We start from the raw sequence: 19367 nt of genomic DNA, 5'->3' as shown, positions 1-19367 counted from the left end.
CTGTGGAACTGCATTAAGTGGCATCTTGGTGCCATAAGACTCAACCAGTCCAGTACACGCTCATCATGTCTACTCATCCCTTCTTACCCTACTGTCTGTCCCTAACCCTGATGTTGATCAGGGTTGCTTTTAACCCTAAAAATTAAATGATCTCTTTCAAAGTGACGACTGCTGTTTTTCTCTAAGAGAAAAGAAGAAGAGAACTGGGCTTGTGTCCCAGCGTCCTCGCAAGGAGAAAGGTGCATAAAAATATGAATTATTATCAATATATTGACAAAACCTATCAAAAGACAGAATAAAACCGTTGCATATACAAATCTATAGGGCTTTAAATCAACAAGTCTGCTAGAGTTTTACTCCTTCTGCGTGTCTTAACATGCTCACTGGCACATACACACCCACATGTGCCAGGCCATGCTCATACGTAATACCCAAAATGAATGAATAAACCTACTCAGATCATACGTATAAAGAGAGCAAAAAATTCCTCATACACACATTTCTGATTAATGTGTGACAGTCGAGGAGATTGCAAGCATGTTCGATGTGATATGAACAGATGTAGATGCAGACCTCCCCTAAACCTGCCAGAACGACTAGCAGACTTTAAGCTAACATGCAAAACAGAGGCAGCAACAGAGAGATGGAAGGAGAAGAACGACATGAACAGAGAGGTGAATTTACCTACCACACACGGGCAGAGGGAAGGGAGCTTAGTGCGGCCCTTCATGAGCGAGAGACAGAGGAAAAACAGCCTCCCAGACACCCGCAGTAGAGGAGGAGAGGGATGGGGAGAAAGAGAGAGAGAGAGAGATGGGTGGCTGGGGAAGGGGAAGGGGAAATAAAAAAGAGGGAGGGGGAGAGAGGGAAGGGGAAGGGGGGGGCGTCGTAGCAGAAAAGGAGAGAGAGTTTTCCTGGAAGCCAGAGTTGTTGGTGTTGGATATATCTTGATGTTAAAGGCAAGGGTCTGAATAGAGAGGACTGGCAGCCTGCTCCAGCCGTGACTCATAAAATATGTTTGTCACTGCTGGTGAGTGAGGGAGGGGAGAGAAGGAGATGTAGAGACAGACAGTAAACCTTGTATATTATTTTATTTTTCTTCCCTTTTTTATGAAATAAACAGTATGCTTCCATCTACGCTGCTCTTTGCTCTCTCTCCCTCTTTGATACACAGCCACACGCGTATACATTAGGAAGCATCACATAAAGGGAAAATATTATGATGATGATTTAAAATGAGGAACATTTTGACACAGATATCTCTGTTATGCAATCATTATATAATTACATATTTATCCCTTTGCAGCTAGTGTTTTAACTATAGCCTATATGTTCATTTCTGAGGCGCAAATTCACATAATTTGCCATCATGTTTGTCTTGACATTGTCCTACAAATTGGTCACTCTGGAAGCCTGTGGATATAAAATATCAGCTTATCAAGGGTGCTCCATAATGACCCTGTGGATTTGCATATTCCAGAAACTTCTCATGAAACACTGAAATTATCTATTGATCGTTTTAGTTGATTGCTTGTCATCTATTAAGAAAAACAATGCCAATCATTTGCTGGTTCCAGCTTCACAAATGAGGCTTTGCTTCTTTTGTCAGTTTAAATTTGAAAACCTTGGTTGGACAAAACAGGTGATTTGACAATACCATGGGCTCTGGGAACTTTTTCACCATTTTGTGATATTCTATTGATTAAACGTTTATTACATATTAAAAATCAGGAATCATTTGTTGCAGCTCTAGTTGTAATTTTGATCTGTCCCTGTTGATATCCACCTGTCAGAAGAGTGTTTCTTCTAGCCAGCTCAAATAAAAACTTTAGCTTCAAGTTGTTACCTTGTGTGTAAATTGTTTAGTTCTTGGACTTTGGTGCAAATGGTATCCTAACATCGACTGCTGTACTTTCTCCCCTTTACACTTACACATCAGCTTAACACAGTCTTCAACAAAAAGATAAAAGCAAAAGGTGTTACAATAGCTATTCACCATGTTGAAATGGGCAATAAATGATGATTTATTTCTGCAAAAACGTCAGGCATCTCTACATGATGATACCCAAAACACTATTTAAGGCAGTTGTGTTAGGATGTAAGATTTCATATTTAGCATGTCAATGATATCACATGAAAGGCTAATTATTATTGTGAAAAGAAAGTGTATCTATATGTGTTTACACTAAACATTTGTCATTCAAGAACTGATGATATAACTATGATTTATTTTCTATGTTGATTCGACAAGCATTCGATAAGGTAGCTTGTGTGAAATAAGTAATTCTTACAAAGCTATGGTAATAATTGCACTGAAGTCTCACTCAAGGAGAAAGATTGTTTTTAGCAGGAAGATGACGGTGGAAAGGAGTCAGAGTTGGAAAGAGGAGTTTGTTGGAGTAACTTTAAGGAAATAAAGTCTAGCTAGCAGTTCCTCCATGTACACAACAAACTCTACTCCTTCATTTCTGCCGACGTCTTCCTGCAACAACTCTCACACTTCAGAATGAGAATTGTCCTTGAGCGAGACTTCTGTTTCCTGCTAAAAACAAATGGCGTCAGCGGGGGTCACTCGTAGGAATCCTTACCATGATGTTGTCAGACACCTCATGTAATAGTCTGAGCCCATCTGTGGCAAAATAACCACTTTTTATGGACAGGCACCGCAGCCATCTATTGCACGGATTCCAAAACTTATTAGCTATTTCAAAACTAGGGATGCAACGAATATTCGGCCACCGAAATTAATCGGCCAGAAATAGCAACAAAAGCACTTTCAGTGTTCGGCCTAATAAGTCAAAAGGCCGAAGAAATTTTACCAAACATTTACGGTGACGTGTCAGCAGTGTGGAAGCATTTTAAAGTGTCTGAGAAAGACACATAAATTAGAAAAGGCAACAAATGGTCTGAACTGCTTTGAGTGTTTCTGTCACTCATTTGTGAGAAGGCGATTAAGCTAGCCGCAACTAAATTAAAAGTAAATTGAACACATGTAATTTACTTTACCTGATCCTCTCTGGCCTCGGACCCACCCACCATACTCACTACAAATCCTGTGGGAAACACTGATTAAAAAAATTGTAATTATTAAAAATCACTATTTAAATTATGCAATGGTAAAAAAGCAAAATAAATGGAAAAAAATTTGAACGTACTTGTTCGGTATTCAGCAAAATCAGGTTTTATCAAATGTAAAAATAGGGATTTTTGGGACAAGTGCACTACATCACTCCACAAAAACTCAGAATGTGTTGTTTTACAAGATATATGATGCTAAAATCAGTGATAGCAGCCTACAGGCCACACAAACTTCAGTGCTCAGTGCTACTAGTACTAGTTGGGCCGGATTGTAGTAAACCTTCTATAATGATCCAGAAATCAAAGCTTCTCTTGAAGGACACTTGTTGTTAGAGTTGTCCTCTTTCACTAGAATTGCTAGCTTAGAGACACTTGATCCATCCATACAATATTAACATGTAATTTGGTCACACAGCTAATTTAATCAATATTGTCAGCAGGGGCAATAAAATTCTGGACCCTGAATATAGGCATTCTCGATGGGCCCCTCCATGCATGAGGACCCCCCAGTCCAACACCCCTGATTGTCAGTATTTTAACACACACATATTATAAATATAATTCTGCATTCACTCTGATCCATATAGTAAAGTAGCTTAAATGGCATCATGATGGGTGTATTTGCGTGTAGTTCCTTCTCCTTCCTTCTTGGGCCCTGTTTCTTTCTGCTACATGGCTGTATTAAAGGAGAAGCACAGTTGAGCGAGGGAATAAACAGAGTAAATGCACCATGACCCCATTGGGCTGTTTTACAGTGGACTGCTATCGGGTGATGGATGGGTTATGACACCTGCGGAGGTTAGGCCTAAAGTCCTCTGGACCTCAGCGACACACTGAGCTGTGGTTTCTGCATCAGCTTCACTGTCTGTGACTAAAGACAACTGGAGCACGTCGTGACATTTCCATCTGGAATGAAGCCTGTACTGTTAGAACAGTGTCAAACGCTGCGTAACCCGCGGATCCAGCCGCATAAGACCCAACATTAATTTTCTATTCTCCGCATTCATGAGCATTCTCTGCTGCCGCCTACACAGAGGTCATCCTCCTACCTGCACACTGTGGGCTTCACATTATCAACACCCTTCAAAGGCAGGGCTCTCTCTCTCTCTTTTCCTCTCCTCTCTCCCTCCCTATGTCTCTTCTCCTCTCCTCTTCCCCTCCCTGTCTCTTCTCCTCTCCTCTTCCCCTCCCTGTCTCTTCTCCTCTCCTCTCCCCCTCCCTGTCTCTTCTCCTCTCCTCTCCCCCTCCCTGTCTCTTCTCCTCTCCTCTCTCCTTCCCTATGTCTTTTCTCCTCTCCTCTCTCCCTTCCTATGTCTCTTCTCCTCTCCTCTCTCCCTTCCTATGTCTCTTCTCCTCTCCTCTTTCCCTCCCTGTCTCTTCTCCTCTCCTCTCTCCCTTCCTGTGTCTCTTCTCCTCTCCTCTCTCCCTCCCTATGTCTCTTCTCCTCTCCTCTCTCCCTTCCTATGTCTCTTCTCCTCTCCTCTCTCCCTTCCTGTGTCTCTTCTCCTCTCCTCTCTCCCTCCCTATGTCTCTTCTCCTCTCCTCTCTCCCTTCCTATGGCTCTTCTCCTCTCCTCTTTCCCTCCCTGTCTCTTCTCCTCTCCTCTCTCCCTTCCTATGTCTCTTCTCTCCTCTCTCCCTTCCCATGTCTCTTCTCCTCTCCTCTTTCCCTCCCTGTCTCTTCTCCTCTCCTCTCTCCCTTCCTATGTCTCTTCTCCTCTCCTCTCTCCCTCCCTATGTATCTTCTCCTCTCCTCTCTCCCTTCCTATGTCTCTTCTCCTCTCCTCTCTCCCTCCCTATGTCTCTTCTCCTCTCCTCTCTCTCTCTCCCTTTCTCCTTTCATCTCTATTCTCTCCATGATGATACCCCTGCCATGTTGTCATGGCAACAATCGGGCCCTGATTGCTTGGTTGCTAGGCAACTGACATCACCTATAAGAGGAACATGAAGATGCGAAGCCCGAGACAAACAAATCACACAAAAAGATATATGTGCTTGTACATTACTGTGTTGTGTATGTGTGTGTGTGTTTCCCACGCTGTCATGCGGCCATGTCAGTTTTTCGTTAAAATGTTCAGGTGTGTCATTACAGTTAGAAAGCACATAATTCAAATATGACTCTTACTCTGAGCAGTCTTCTGCTTTTGCCAAACAAGAGGTTAAAAACCTCAGAATCCATGACCAGAATTTCAGATGAGAACATTACAATGGTCTGTGACAAGGGTCTTACAGGTTCAAGGTATTTCCTATTAATTATGAGGAAAAAACAAGGCCTCGACCTCAGTGAACGCTGACCCACGTATGTAACGCTAAGGTTAAGGGTAATGTTGCATAATGTAGCATCTGAGCATCCAGATGCCTGTATGGACACCAAGAAGCAGCTCAAATTTGACAATATCCCTGAGCCAGATTGTCATGGACTCCTTTGCTGTAGTTTACCAACGTGCCACCAGGTGTCATTGTGTGCTATATTGAAAAATATGATCACAGCACTGTAAGTAAATTTGATCCCATTTGCAAGGCTAGTATATGTGCTATTCATATTGATGATATCACCACTACTATCCTTGTCATTCTTGTTTGGTTGTCATTTTTATTCTACCTTCCTCTTTTCTGCACTTCCGCACATCCACCTCACACATACACAAGCCCTACATGTTGACAAACCCAGTGTAATTACATAACATGTGCTAGTTAGTTGACTCTTTTGACTTAAACACCTGTAGTGTGGAGTTAATGTATGCATTACAGAGGTCCTCATGAAAGGTTGACCCCCCTTCACCTTGATTCTCTACACAATGATACCCACAGGACCTCTTCTATTGAATCTACTCACATCTTTATATATACATCATCAACACTATCAATTTAGTTTTTTCTCTGTCCTATTTACTGAATTACCATGACAATTTGTTGTGTTTCTTGTCTAGTCAGTGCATACTAATATAGTATTAGAACAGAGTAGCACAGCCGTCAGCCACAGTCCTCCTCCTGGTCCATCATAGCAGGCTCGTGTTTCGCCATTAGCCTTCTCACTCAATGTGAGACGACAAAGTCTCTAGCCCAAACAACCCATGATGGATCTAATCTGTCACCTGTCATATGGACAATTTTAGGACGGACAGCGATGCTGACAGCCAAAACACTGAAATTAAGCAGCACAGCCTGTAAGCAGGGTCTGCTGGTCGACAGCATGTAGGCTGTTTTTTTTAAATACAGGCAATAGAGGTTATAAGCTCTTTACAATGTATATATATCATGTTACATCAACAAAATGATGATCAATCACTGTCACCAACGATAAGCTTTTTAAACCTAATTATACAAAAGGGTCAATAAGGCTCAATGAAGAAGAAATTAGCCTTTTCATTCCATGGCTAGAAAGATACATAAAACACTCAAAAGCAGTAAAGATACTGCCTGAGCCTATGGCTTCTTCACATTGTGGCATTCTGAAATATGTATTAATAATGACTAAACATTCAAGGTGAGATTCAAAAGAAATGATAAGCATAGCTCATCCGCTCTGGATGAGCCTGTAGAGCCGAGGGAAGCAAAAGACACCGAGAAATGAGTGAAGCACAGATTGTGTTGTGTGCATTTGACAAAGAGAAGCTCTTAACAGCCTCCTTGCTGGCTACAGACCCTGGTGGGGGTGGTGGGCATTATAAAATAGTTGAGAGACTAGTGGTTAGCACTGCATTGGCAACACATCATCATAGAGAGGGGCTGATGGGCTTGGATGAAACAAAGTGATTGCTGAGCATATATGTAGGGGGAAACAACCCATTCAGTCATTCGATGTTCTATTGCAACATTATGTTGTTTGCAAATTATCTGATGTTTTATTTTAACACCATTCACCATTGAAGCTGCTTGAATGTAGCACCTGCAGTAAAAATTAGCACCATCCGGCAAGCCTCTACCTCCTGTTTAATTAAACCTGACAAGTTTCCTAGGATATGAGTTCTCACCAATTTCTTAACTCAAGCAAGGCTGCAGATACAATTCACAGTGCAGAAGCCACTTGTACTGGAGCAGGATGCACTGCAGTTTGTGTGAGCTCTGTCTGATCATGTAGGTGTGTGTCTTTCTTTTCGGGAAAGCGGTTGAATGTGTGGGTGAGTGGTGCAATCTGTACTTAAAGACGAAACGAAAAACCGTAGCTGACCACAGAAATGTGCAATATTTCTTAATGAGCGCAAAGGCGAGCTGTCATTTGGGCGGAAATGATGAAGGAGAAATTAAGAAGGAGAGAAAAAAACAAGTATAGCATTACATCTCTGCTATCCCCTCAGTTCTGCTTTGTTTTTTTTATTGGACAATAGAGAACCTCAGCGCTGTGCAGTCATGGCATCAGACTTGCACCAGGGCAAGCCCTGCTTCTTCGCTCACTGTGCCCTGGGAGCAACTTGGCAGGATCAGTGTCTCTGTGGCTGCATACAAAGGCCTCATGGAAGCTCGTGCCCTTGAGTGGAGATCATATTAGCTCTCCACTAGATCACTAATCCTAACCCACTGCACACTGTTTTGTACAGAAAAACATGATACAGTGTGGTGAATGGACACTTGTTAAGATGAGCAGAATTGTGGACGAACTGAATGAACACTGAGGATTTGTGAGCGGAGGGTTTAGTTGAACTCCATTTTGGAGACTCTTAGGACGAGAGCAAGATGCAGCAGCCATGAGCTTCCCATCCTTGTATGCACACACACATAAATATTCATATATATTGAACCATAATAAGCAGGCAGCACAAAATAGTTACAAATATGAGTGCTAAAACCGATTTCAGGGAAGAACATATTCATGTTGGAGCATGAAGCCATACATGAAGCCAATAATGTGCACACAGAGCTGCTGACTTTGACTACATCTTGTCAAATGTATAATTTATTTGAAGGAGAACTAACTAGGGAAGCCTTTAAAGTGCTGAAGAGGGGGGGCAGAAGGTAAGCTAGCAAGTAGAGAGCAAGAAAGAGGAGAGTAAGCAGAAGGGAGAAAGGAGGGAAAAGAGATAAAGGAAAGAGGATGCTGGAAGAGAGGACTGAGTGAGGGATTACAGAGGTGAAGGAGGACAAAAAAAATGTGGAATTGGAAATGTGAGAGCAGGGAAGTGGAACGAGGGTGACGACAGGGAGAGGAGTGATAATCGAAGGAGTGTAAGACAACCAAAGCAGGAGAGTTAGCAGAAATATACTGTATGTCCTCCTCTCCACACTGGAGACACACGCGTGATTCTCTATTGCATTAATCTTCTATCAGACATCACAATAGCAATAAGATAAGTTGCTTTTAGAGCTTAAATCCCCTTTACTGTGCACACCATCTTTGTTCTCGCCTCTCAAACATCAAACCATCCTTCTCTGACTCAGTGCCATACAGGGAGGGAGAGTCAAAGGTATTGTCAAGCTTGCAACCAAATATAAATCCTGTGACGTCTCCACTAGCAGATAATGCCCTAATATTCCAGTTCTAAATGTTATATAATGACACTTCTGTGTGATGCATTGCTATCATATGTTGCAATTTATTATTTATTTTTCTTGAGATTTGAGTGTAGGAAGGAGCAGAAAATTACATAAGCTGTTGAAAGTCAATTCACGCACCCAGGAAAAAAATTTACCTTGTAGGAATTCTCGTAAAAGATTATTTTCATAGGATTGAAGTCATTGCAACGTCAGACAAAACATTATGTCCCAGATCACGTCTCTGGGGAATTTTGGATGTTTTTGGAGATAGAAGTCAATCTTACTTCAAATTTTATCTAAGCCGAAAGGTTGGAACTTGTCAGGGATAGACAGATGTGTAAAGATAATACTAGCATCATAAAAGAAAAACAAATACTTACTTACTACCTCAAGGACCAAAAACTCCTATTTAAATAACACTAACCTCTTTAGTACAAAGGGGCTTGCTTTAAGTGCTCTTTAATTTTTCATGCATAATTGCATTAATTCTGTCTCTGCTGCTATCACAAGAGGTCCATTTATTACATCTTACTGGAAATTCAGGGTTTCGGTGAACTTCCCACCCAAAATACTCAACATAGTGACTCTGTAGGGATGCCATTTCAGTCTTAAGGATGGCTGGAAGAAGCTTGTATTATATTGTGAAGTATTGCTCGTGCTTTAGTTAGACGTGGTGTCCTGTAGACAGTGTTATCAGATATTTGTCACTCACTGGCTTGTACTGTGGCTTCACCCACACAGCAAAACTTTGTGGACAGACCTGCACGGGGAAGCAACATTGTTCACATAACCTGTACGAAAGTATGTGGGTGTCAGGGAACAGCTCACCCAGGGAGCTGCTCACCCATCATCTGCTACATGACGGCAAGCCACACTCCTCACCTGCAATGCAGCCAGCCTCCATTAAAGTTTAATAACACATTTAAAGGAATACACCAAGTTTTCTTTGGCAAATCTGACCCATGATCAAGGAAAATTTGCACAGTGGAAAGACGAGTGAATCTACAGTTCACTTGTCTAATTTATTTTTTTTTTTTTTCACTTCATGGATACCAAAGGTTCAGCTGGCTGTGTTTGGTGAAATGCTCATCATAGTGTGTTCAAAGTTAAATTTGGGCACAGCAGTGAAAATGCAACCAAACATCTCATTGGGTGATCAAAGAGTCAGTGCATTCCTAAATGCACTTTTGTGCACCAACTTTCCCTTTTATAAACTGACCATCTGTCTCACAATCTCTTGGCAGTAGTCGTGTTTTCTTTGCCAGCTTTACAGTAAGTCTTTTCTCACTTTGATAGCGACGCAGGATCCTGGAACAAGTTTAGTGAAATATCCACTGTTACCAACTGTGGTCTTTCACTTTTTTTCCCTCCTAGCTAACTCAGTGAGTCACACTCAAGGCAAATAAGATGCATGAGGGACTGATGTTCCAGGCTTACAGAGAGGTACCTTGACATTTTCATTTTTGTTTTCTCACAAAGAATTTGTCACACTGCATCGTGTTAGGTAGCACAGATGGACTTGTGGAACCAACAGGCGCTAATCAGCTTGGAAGTTAGCTCGTTAGAGGAAGATGCAAAATCAATTCTTTTATTTTTACCTATATTATACCGAAAATGTATTTAATGTACTTTAATGTAAACCTCCACAGTGTAAAATCCTGTCTCCCTGCTCATCTGACTGCGCCTACCTATGTTTAACTGACCATTAATCTCTGTTGCCAAGGAAACTGAGAGGTTGATAAGCAAATGAATGTAATGTGCCACTGTTAAGCACAAATTTATGTAATTCGTCTGGAAAGGCCAGCTGCACTCATTTCTGCTCTACACACACTGAGTCCTAGTTAAATTTTCAAATGATCCCCACCATCACACAACTTCAGAAGTGCTGTGTGTGTGTGTGTGTGTGTGTGTGTGTGTCACTTCCTGCCAGAAACTGCATTCAGGTGCAACTGCTACAGTACATTGTTCACATGTTTTTGAATATGTGTGTGAGTAAGCATGCCCACCAGTATTTTTGAAGGTGCAGAATATATTGTAGCCACCTGAATAAACAGGATCTGACCCCAGAGTGTGTCTGAAGTCAGGATGCATTAAAGCTCTTTCATTTTTCATTTTATTAGCCAATTTCATGACTAGTACTGCCTCCGTGGAGCAGCATGCTGAGAGCCGACACTGGGCACATGTGTATGATATAACTCGTCGCTCATGTGTGTGAGAGGTAGATGTGTGCAGTGGGTAGCTCTGTAACGAATGCCTATGGTTGAGGTTACAATAAAGCAGCTGAAAATATGAGGAGATTAGCATGCAGGATGCCCTCCCATGGTCTCTCCCTGACATATTCTGCAGCTTCGGCGTGACACAAAGACCCGCACAAGCAACCCAAGCGTCGGTTCGCTCCTGCTTTTACTACATCCACGCAGGTCAGCCTGTTTATACCCTCACAAAGCATGACACAGAGTAGGAGATGCAGGAGAGTGGGGGTGAGGGTTATCCAGAGGGGGAAATATCAAAGAGTATTCTGCCTACACACCACTCAGGTAGCTCAGCTCATCCTGAGGTTTTTCTGAAATATACAAATTTTGAGAAAGATCACAAAGATAGAAACACGTGTATGTCTTACAGAAGAAGAAATGCACGTATAGTTTTATAATTGAGAGATGACAGAAAGATGAGTGCTTCTCTGTGTCCAGATACAGTTGTGGCACCTTTCACTCTTTCACACACACACACACACACACACACACACTCACACACACAGAGCTACAGTATGGAACAGCAGATAGGCTTACCTTGGTAGTCACAATGCAGAGGCAGTCCATGGTACTTAGAACTAAATATTGGGGTGTATCTCAACCCCCCCAACCCCCCACGACAGAGGGCTGAGACCCCACACCCCTCTCCCCAGCCTGCCCCACTCCTGCACTCTCACTCTCGTCCTGCCTTTCCCCCCTTTTCTCTCCTTCCGTGAATCTGTTCTTTGACTAACTGAACCAGCGAGGGAAAGAGAGGATGGAGGGAGGGGGAAACATGAAAAGGGAGGGGGAGGGCCACAGGGAAATAGAGAGACTGAGCAAAGAAAGAGAGAGGAGAGGAGAGAGGGTGGTCTCAGAATTTAGTATGGGAGAGAGAAAGAGCGCAGAAAAGGGAAGGTGAGAGTACATCCGTTTTTTTTTTCCTTCTCCAAGGCGAGAGAGAAACAGCCGAAAAGAAAGAGAAAAGATGGGGTGAATATGAAAAGAGATGGATGAAGGGGGAGGATGGAGATGGAAAGCAGAGGTGGCGGGGATTAAAAAAAGGGGGGGAGGGAGGTTCACACTGTGGAAAGAAAGGGAAAAAGAGAAACAGAATAAGACAGTGAAACAGCAGAGGATGGAGAAGAAGAACTGAGGGAGGGGACAGTGAAGGAGAGAGAAAAGGAGAGGGAGAGTGGGTGAGTGCGTGTGTGTGTATGTGTGTGAAGACAGAAGGAATTAGACCGAAAGAAAATGTGTTGAGGAGGAGAGTGTGAATTACATATGCATCACAGAAAAGAAACCACGAAGCACCGCGAGAGCGACTTAAAGAAGACCGAATGACACGAAGAAATCAAACGGGAGTTTGCATTAACTGGATGAAATAATGAGATTGAAAATGCATGATGGTTTTTCTGCTTGTTGTAGCACTCTGCAGCTGTTGCCTTAGCAATGGTGCAGTTGTTGCCATGGCAATAAGGGGACTTGTTGTTGTCATATGGTCAGCGTTGTGGTTCTGAGGACTGAGCAGGGAACTGGATTTACACACCTGTGCATCAAAATCTGTATATGTGTATATGTTTGTGTGTGTGCAAGTGTTTGTGAGTAGATGTGTGTACGTGTGGTAAAGTAATTCTGTGTAGGTGTGTGTGTATATGTATGTGTGTTCAAGTGTGCAAGTGTAGGTGTGTATGGATATGAGTGTCCATTTGTTTTACATTTGAGTAATATAGGGCAGAGAACCATGAAGGACAGTCATATTTAAGTAATTGCCAGAAATTATCAATTATTATTTGAACATGAACTATCACCACATATCCACATGATTCAGGATTCAACCCCCCTTTTTTTCCCAGAAACAATTTATAGTAAATGATTATGAGATTTCTATTTAGTTTAGATAAAATGGATGTAAATGCACTTGTCTCAGTCGTACACTCTGCCTTTAAGACTGTGGACCGTACCACTCAGTGTGTGTAAGGGGGGGGGGGCATGTGTGCTTCAGTGTCTTTGCATCATCAGTTCTATAATTGTACAAGTCCACCCCTCACCCCACTTTCCAGCTCCCCACAATGCCAGAGCAATGGTGCAGCAATAAAGCAATTCTAAATGATGAACACACATTCATCCCCCGGGGTGAAGAGTACAGGCTTTGATCAAAATGTACAGTGCAATGCAACAAACACAGACACTCTCATCCACAGATGGCCACTGTTATAAATACACTCGCAGTCATGCTTCCAACAATGGCAATCTCTGTAATTAAATGGAAGGATGGGCTACCTTAATTACTCCACTTCTACTCAATTACATACCTGTTAGTCTACACTCTAGTTTTTTTGCTCAATTTTTTCGGGCATCTTTTGACTCATATTGAACTTGTAACTACAAGTTTAACTTGGTAGCAGAGAGACAGCAGCTTAATGAGATATCCAGCAGAGGTAGTCTAAGAAATATTTCACTGTCGTCATATAACTTTTGATAACCCCCTCTAGCCCTTGATGCCCCTTCCAACAACTCTATTCATTATAGATTGAAAATAATAAAATAATGTGATAGCAGCGAATCCAGTAACAGGAGCAGATGATATTTATCTCTCAGGAAGTTGAAGTTTTCTTCTTTCAAACAAACAAATATATATAGATATAATAAACAAATGTAAGTCATTTTAAACATGTGCAAATGTTTTTTTCTAAAAGTGGAAAGACAGCATTTCAAAAGCAAGCCATGCAAGAAAAAGAAATTAAGAAATTTTACTTTTGTCTGTTGGTTGTATCTCAAGGCATATTTAGATTTAATTGCTATTGCTTTGTTAATTTGCAGCATAGACTGCTATGGATTTTATTACAGTGGCAGTCATGAGCCTTGAACTAGTAGTTTAATGTTCCTTCAAGTGGCAGTGTTGCCAGCACACTCCAAAGGAACACTACATATGTCTTTTTGAGTGCATCTTTTGCTTTAATATTAGTTTGGAATAAGATTCAATGCTGCAACTAATGATTAACTTCATTCCAATAAGGACAAAAGCCCATCACAAGTAGAGCTAAACCGATAAATCATCCGATATCAGTTTATTGCAAGTAGTGTAGATGTTGGCTAATAAGTAAAAAGAAATGCCAAATGCCAAAGACGGTTTGAGTTATTTTAGAAACAGTGTTACCATTACATCGTTTGTACACTGAAATACACTGACAAGTAGACTGTAAAATATAGAACTGTAAAATGTCCCGCTTAAAAAACTAATCTAAGGGATGTTGTATAGGTTTAAAAACAGACAATATATTATAATATCAAATACTAAATATCAATATTAGTGTTGTGCTCAAAAATCTAGTATAAGCTGGGCTATTATCACAAGTCCTAAGGGTATTGATTTCATAGGCAAATCCTTGCATTGGAAAAACTGGAATCCACAAATACTTGCAAATTTTTTTTAAATGTTACTGAACTTACTATGATGAACCTAGTATTAAAGGATAGGTCCACATTTTTTAATGTCTGCCCGAAACAGTCTTGCTAATTCTAATCTTTCTTCACGTTCTAACTGGCTTTTCCCTTCCTAACAACATCTTCACAGTCCTCATTCATTTAAAGTATCTCAGCTTAATATGAGGTTTCAGCTGTCAAGTGGATATCTTCCTCATTTAAAGTCTTTTTAGTACAAAATTGACTATATTTTTCCCCAGATAATGTTTTATTGCTGAGTGAGTGCAGTGTAGGGACAGTAAAATAAAGAGGGAATTTCGTACTAAAAAAATAAAGATACTCCATTGATTTGTGTATTTCAGACGGCTGAAGCCTCATTAAAGCGTCAGATAAACCTCGGAATGTATTTTTGGACAGAACAAGGATTTTGTCCCCTGTCACTTTATTGACCCAAGAAAGTAGTATTGTAATCAATTTAGTGCTGTCTTGCTGAAAGCTCAAGCAAATTTGCCCTGGATAAACAACAGCTGAGGATGTTACAGATTTTTTGTGGCATGTTAATTAAGATGTTGATCTTTCTAAAACTCAAAATAGGTCAATTGTCAATTGTCCAAAAATGACATAAATGACGACAAATATGCCTATTTTCCAAAATGGCATGCATTTCCGTTGGAAAGTACAACGACATATATGACCATTCCCCAAAACAACATGTATGAGTGTTGGCAAGTACCAGTCCAACGACATGTGTACCGGACCTTATAGTTCCCATGAAATGGAAACCGGAGTGCTATTTGCTTATATTTACGTGTTTCCCGTTAAAATACAAAGCTAGGGAGGAACTTGTCGAAATATTGATTGACGTTTGCAGTAGCCAGTAGCACTGAATGTCGGTATTGATACTGTGGCGGGCTGCCTCTAACACATCAATGTATGGGAAACACCGACTGTAGTGTTGTGTCGTTCAATGAACGTTTCGTTCATAAGACCTTATCGTGTGTATGACTCGGGAGGAACGGGTAGTCTCAGTGAGTAATTTGTTAATTTTCACGCATGCGTGAAGGATCTTGGACTCTTACGTTCACTTGTCACACGGCAGCTACATGGGCTCCGTCAGCACAGGAAACAGAATTGATTAGTTCACGACTCTCAAATCTGGATCTGTTTGAGTTGTTCATTTGTCACGTGACAGCTCGGCTACAGGGCTGTGGTAAGCAAGCAGCACAGGAAACAGAACTGATTAGTTCACGACTCATAGCAACTGTGGGTCTCTAGGTATGAGTCATTTATTTGTCACGTGACAGCTCCTACTGTGGAGCAGGAATGAACGACTCGTTCACCGCTCACATGGGTCCTCTTCAGTCTTTTGATCATTCGGCAGGCTGAGTGACTGCCAGTGCCGGAGAATTAGAGGCAGGTCGACTGTCAGGTGACAGTCACTGGACTGATATTATATAGCTATTTTGTTAAATATGTTACATTTTATAAAGCATAACATTACTACAGCGCAGTGATGTTGTGCTAAGTTATAGTTTTAACACAGCCGTACCGTAACTTTAGTCCTGCTAGGGTTTACAGCTAAAAGCTGATGAGAGTTGTTCTGGGTCCGCTCCACTTCAGTGCCCTAACAGGGTTCTACCGGGAGCCGAATTACCTCTGAGGCCGTCTCCTCTCCAAAACAAACCAACCCGGTCATTAAAACATTAAAACACAGCCACATAGCAACGTTAACGTTAGCCCTGTGGTGTGTTACAGCTAACAGCTGATCCGGGTCTGCCAGAGAACGCAACGTAACTTTTACTTTTTATTTATCAACAGAGCCGTGCTGTTGTTTCACAGCTCCTGACTGGTAAACGACCTGGCCGTGTTTGAGAGCGATGTGCTCATGTTTGTTTCTCTGTCTGCAGAATCAGGACCTGATGTGGCCCATTATGCGTCCAGACCTGCCAAACTGCTGCATTTATGTATTGTGTTAATATTTCTTTGTTCCTCTGTCTGTGCTGGAGTTCTTTTAAGAACTTGGTGGCTTTATCCAGATTATTATTAAATTGGTTGAATTTTAATAAGAGTGTGCTTATTCATATAGTGTATCAAGCTTATTACTTCTATATACACAAATCTGATATTAGTATTTTACTCATGGATAGAGATGTTAGGCTACTGTATGAATGAGCACTTAGAGATAATGATAGTAATTATATACATAAGCCTTTATATGGCTGGTCTGGTTGTATACTCGGGAAAGACTGTGAAAATGGAAGGATTTAGCTGGAGTAGTGGATTGCATGTAGACAACATATTTCTGTGGTATTTACATGGTTTGAATTTGGTTGTGGGCCCAAGGGGGTTTATACAATGATGATAGAGAGTGATTAAGAGGTGAATTTGATTCGAGATTCGAGTCTGTCAAAAGAGTCGAACTTGTCATCACTAACCGACTGAGTGATGACGTAAACGTGCTCCGGCTCAGATAGTTAGGCGCAGTGTGAGCGCAGGCCAGCGGGGGAGTGGGGAGGGGGACCATCGTGCTTGGGCACGGTACAAGGCAATGGGGCCTAGTGTGAGTACGCCCTAAAATGCCATCAAGAATACCTACAAAAAAAACAAAAAAACGTTTTTATCATTGTTGAGCCAGATGCTGGTGTATTGGTGACACATATTGCAAGGCATATGCAATTAAAACAAATAAACATCGATTTTTATTTCAAGGGAACTATGAAGATTCAGTGTGTATGTTTTAGTGGCATCTAGTGGTGAGGGTTTCAAATTGACCCTTTGCTTAGCCACGCCCCCTTTAGTTACTGGCAAACTGTCGCACCTGTCGGACTTAGCATGTCACTGTCTATAACTGTGAAAAACCAAAAAGCGATCTCAGAAGGAAGCAGACAGAAAGGTTTTCCTTGTGCATTTGAAGGTTAAATTCAGGCTGTCAATCTGACATGAAAAAAATAACGATAGAAGCTAAAGCCTAATGATCACAGAGTAAAAGTGAACCACTGCATCATGACTTCAGTGTGTGCTCATGTGATCTTAAGTCAGAATGTGGAATCAAAATTGAACCTACTACAAAGATGTGTTGGATTAACATTATCAGAGCGTATAAACAACATGCAGACATCTCGTTCACTGTACGTGGACAGCAAAATAACTGTTACAACTATATTACAATTTGCATGTATGCAAAATATGTATATGTAATACATTACTTTGCACAAATCAAAGTTCTGTATACTTCTTTATGCTCCATGTTCTCTTTATTTTCTCTTTTTGTAATAAAGATTTAAGGAGGAAAAAAGATTCTGATTATTTCAACACCACATGAATGCACCATCAGTAACCGCTCACTCACCCTTTTCCAAGCGCACAGGAGAAGCTACGGTGGCCTCCATTTGTCCAAATTTCTCTTCTTGTCTTACCTCCAATAAACCAGTCGACTACTACTACTACTACTACTACTACTACTTCTAGCATTACTACTTCTTCTTCATATGTTTTCAACGTCGTGATGAAACATGCTCTGTAGAATAGTTTGTCCGTTTGGGCTACTGTAGAAACATAGCGGCGCAACATGGCAATGTCCATGTAAGAGGACCCGCGGTGTATGTAGATAGAAAAGGCTCATTCTAAGTTAATAAAAACATAACAGTTCATTAAGTAAGGTCTTTATACACCACTGACATAGATAGTTATGGATATTATATTGCATTTCTGTCAATAGATCCTCCTAAATATTACACACTGAACCTTTAAGTATGTTACGTAAGTCATGTGACACATGACGTTTAACACGTGGTAAACATGAAACGGCAGTAGTTTAGTTAGGTTTAGGCAATGTAGTATCCAATACTTATGCATTTGACTCATAACAGTTCAAAATAGCACTGTAGCAGCAAGACAGAGGGTCAGTGACCTTTGGGGAGGTGTTCTATGGGGAGAGCAGTGATTGGTGGTTATGTAGGCACTGAACCCTTCTATAGAATTTGACCTCTAACCCCTTGTTTTGTTACCTCAAGATAGTACTGTACCCTTCTATGGGTTTGACCTTTTACTTTGCAGACTCAAACCCTTCTATGGTACCTAACAGATACCTAAACATATCCTATATAAGCTATGTTTTATGTACAGAGAGACAGAGTGGTCATCAGGCTGGGTCACTCTCCAAGCTGCTGCAGAGCTTGTAATTGATGCTGAACTCTTTGATTTAATAAACTTTTATGATCAAGAACAGTGTCGAGCGGGTTTCTTCTCAACACATCATCGCAGCATTATTGTTCGGACACCACAGCAACAAAACTACTTGTTTAGATTTAGGAAAAGATCGGGGTTTGTGTTAAAATAAGTACATTAAAGCTTAAAACTTCAACTTTGACCTTCTTTCACATGGGACTCCACTCTCAGTCTCCTGAGTGATAGTCCTGAGTTTTCTTAACATGTCTATCCATAACACCACCCACCTTTTTTGTTTTTTATACTATATCACCTGACTTCTTCCACCACTAGAGGTCACAGCTTTACAAAAAACGTAAATATGGGTCATAAGAAGCCGCTGCATAATCATCCAATAGGGCAGTATTTCTGGTGAGGACGGAAACACAAGTTACAGAAACATCATGTTCAGTTCCCATACTGATCTTTAAAAAAAATGCTCTTTGTTTTGCTTTAACTCACATGTTTGACACCAAACTTATTCATTTATTGAGTCATTTGTCTTTATCACAGACATGCACACTGTCACTTGACAAATTGCTTAAATCTTTTTTATAAAATCCAACAAAATAAATGAACTCCACTGTAATTAGTAATCTCTTTCTGCAGTATAACATTATTATGTGTTGTATTACACTAGTCTTGACTAAGTGGCAGCAGAAATGGGTTTACGAAATCACCTGTAAATGTCACAGATAATTAAGTATATCCACTTATCACATCTGTGATGATGTGGGGTTTCTGTTTCCATTTAGTTATTAATTTGTACAGCAGCACTTGATGTGCCCTCAGCCTTCATAGTTGACAGCTTTGACAGCTTCCTCTTCCACTACTAAACTTATAAACTGAAACATCTCTCACATACACAAACAAAGCAGAAAAAAGTCTAAAAAAAATCTGTGAGCAAAACTGTCCATGCATGAAGCTGAAAATATTTTCTTTGTATTTCAGAAAT

General features: G+C 40.9%; 1 protein-coding gene across 2 annotated transcripts in view; it reads right to left on the bottom strand.

The window, feature by feature from the left end:
* Window positions 1-11433, bottom strand: part of LOC119895724 (disks large homolog 4) — a 69034-nt gene extending 57601 nt beyond the window's left edge. Inside the window, exon 1 of one of the 2 annotated variants that reach the window (XM_038709011.1) lies at window positions 11339-11433. In XM_038709011.1, the coding sequence (XP_038564939.1) occupies window positions 11339-11368 (30 nt within the window). In that variant the 5' untranslated portion in view covers window positions 11369-11433. Of the gene's footprint in view, window positions 1-688; window positions 861-11338 lie in introns of those variants that run through there. The other variant, XM_038709010.1, reaches the window with a different exon arrangement.
* Window positions 11434-19367: the final 7934 nt, after the last annotated feature.

The sequence above is a fragment of the Micropterus salmoides genome, unplaced genomic scaffold (genome assembly GCF_014851395.1).
Source record: "Micropterus salmoides isolate LMB-PRFRI ecotype aquatic unplaced genomic scaffold, ASM1485139v1 Ms_hic_scaffold_9, whole genome shotgun sequence".
Lineage (NCBI taxonomy): Eukaryota > Metazoa > Chordata > Actinopteri > Centrarchiformes > Centrarchidae > Micropterus > Micropterus salmoides.
This window is presented reverse-complemented; position numbering and strand designations above follow the sequence as displayed.